The sequence below is a fragment of the Chaetura pelagica genome, unplaced genomic scaffold, assembly GCF_000747805.2.
Source record: "Chaetura pelagica isolate M959 unplaced genomic scaffold, ChaPel_1.0 scaffold963, whole genome shotgun sequence".
NCBI classification, from domain to species: Eukaryota; Metazoa; Chordata; class Aves; order Apodiformes; family Apodidae; genus Chaetura; species Chaetura pelagica.
This window is the reverse complement of record NW_009952705.1, coordinates 571,509-573,106: the sequence shown is the minus strand read 5'-3', so window position 1 is coordinate 573,106 and position 1,598 is coordinate 571,509. Positions and strand designations below refer to the sequence as shown.

Below are 1,598 nucleotides of genomic sequence, written 5' to 3'. Positions count from 1 at the left end.
GGCAGCCTCTGCCATGGAGCGAGCCCCGAGCTCCAGCACCTCCCTGACCCTCAGCTCTGGGGAGGGCTTCTCCATCTGCCAGGACGTCAAGAACTTCGCTCCGGAGCAGCTGTCGGTGAAGGTGGTGGGCAGGAAGGTGGTGCTGGTGGGGCAGAAGGAGACGCAGAACGTCGATGAGAAGGGCTCCTTCTCCTACAAGTACGAGGTGTTGAAGCGGGAGTGGGACGTGCCCGAGGAGGTGGACGCGGAGGCGCTGACCTGCTCCCTGTCCAAGGAGGGGCAGCTCCGCATCGAGGCCCCCCGGCTGGCCCTGCCCGCCGCCCCGGAGAGGAGCGTCCCCATCCAGGTCAGCCCTGCAGCCCCACAGCCCGGACCAGCCCCTGAGAACGGAGCCACCACCAAGGCCCAGGTGTAATGGGAGGGGAACCGATGGCCCACGGCAGGACCGGAGGAGACCAGCTGCAAGTCTTGGGTTTTGGCCCAGACAAGCTCCATAAGCAATGATGTAATTTTTTTTTGCTATACTGGAAAGTTTTTGTATCCAATAAAGATACTTTTGCATAGAACCTGCTTGTTCTGTCTTGGTGTCGATTGATGGGGAGGGCTGGGCCCTGATCTCAGCTCCTGATGTCAGAGGAGCTGGATGCACAGAGTGGGAAGAACCTCTCTTGGTGCCTCAGGGCAGCACAACATGGGGCCAACTCAGACCCAGAGGGAAGGGGGAGAAGGCATCTGCAAGCAGAGTGTTGTTCAGGGTGGGGGAAGGTACGGAGGTCCCAATTCCTACTCACCTGCATCACTGCTCCCAGGAGCTGCCTTGCTCCTCACCCTGCTGCCCAGCATCCACACAAGGTCCTCAGCCCCACTGGGTGGGAAGGCAATAGTGCTGGAAGGCCCAGCTGAGAATAAGTTGCTCTGTTGTAGCCACACTTTTTCCTCCCACACAGCTTGGGAAGGGGGTGCTAGACCCACCTCCAAGATCCCACAGCAGGGATAGGGGAGGCCCATCCTCAGGCACTGTGTGTAACCACCACAAGCACCCTGCTCAGGTCCAGGCAGGCAGCAGACACACCTGTTTGTGCTAAAGCTGCTCCAAGCTTGGACAGCCCTTCCTTGCTAGCAAGGGTGTTCAGCTCTGCAGGACACTGCCACACACCCCCACAGCCAGGAACAAGCCCCCAGCCCTGACACTGAGTCCCTGCAGCTGAACAGCAGCTGCTCCAGCAGCAGCAAGACACCCCTGAGGGTATCACAGGCTCCTTCACCGAAGTGGAGACCCAGAATCCTGACAGAGCCAGAAATTAAGCCCAGTCAACCAGGAACCAAGTACAAGAAGCCAGCAGATGGCAACAACACCTCACCTTGTGCACACAAGATCGTTCAGAGCTGGGATTGGGGGAAATTCTCCTCCAATAGGTCCTTCTCTTGCCTGCAGAAACCAGCAGCTCAGCAGTTCAAACCACGCTAGAAGCTCCTCTGGCAGAGAAGAAGCCAGGCTCCCACACCTGAGTGTGGCTGTGACTCCCAGGGAGCTCCAGCAGCCACAGCCAGGGAGAGGCAGCAGCTCCCGGGGCCAGCCCACACGGCTTCCGGGCTCA

The 1,598-nt window shown here is 59.4% G+C and overlaps 1 protein-coding gene across 1 annotated transcript; it reads left to right on the top strand.

Moving 5' to 3' along the window:
- The first annotated feature begins 8 nt into the window (after window positions 1–8).
- On the top strand, window positions 9–566 carry LOC104385660 (heat shock protein 30C-like). Its single transcript, XM_009994143.1, has one exon. The coding sequence runs from the start codon at window positions 14–16 to the stop codon at window positions 413–415; it is 402 nt and encodes a 133-aa protein (XP_009992445.1). The 5' UTR covers window positions 9–13; the 3' UTR covers window positions 416–566.
- Window positions 567–1,598: the final 1,032 nt, after the last annotated feature.

What these genes read in the sequence shown, in the direction of transcription:
- LOC104385660 (XM_009994143.1), top strand. Translation starts at nt 14, where the DNA reads ATGGAGCGAGCCCCGAGCTCCAGCACCTCCCTGACCCTCAGCTCTGGG.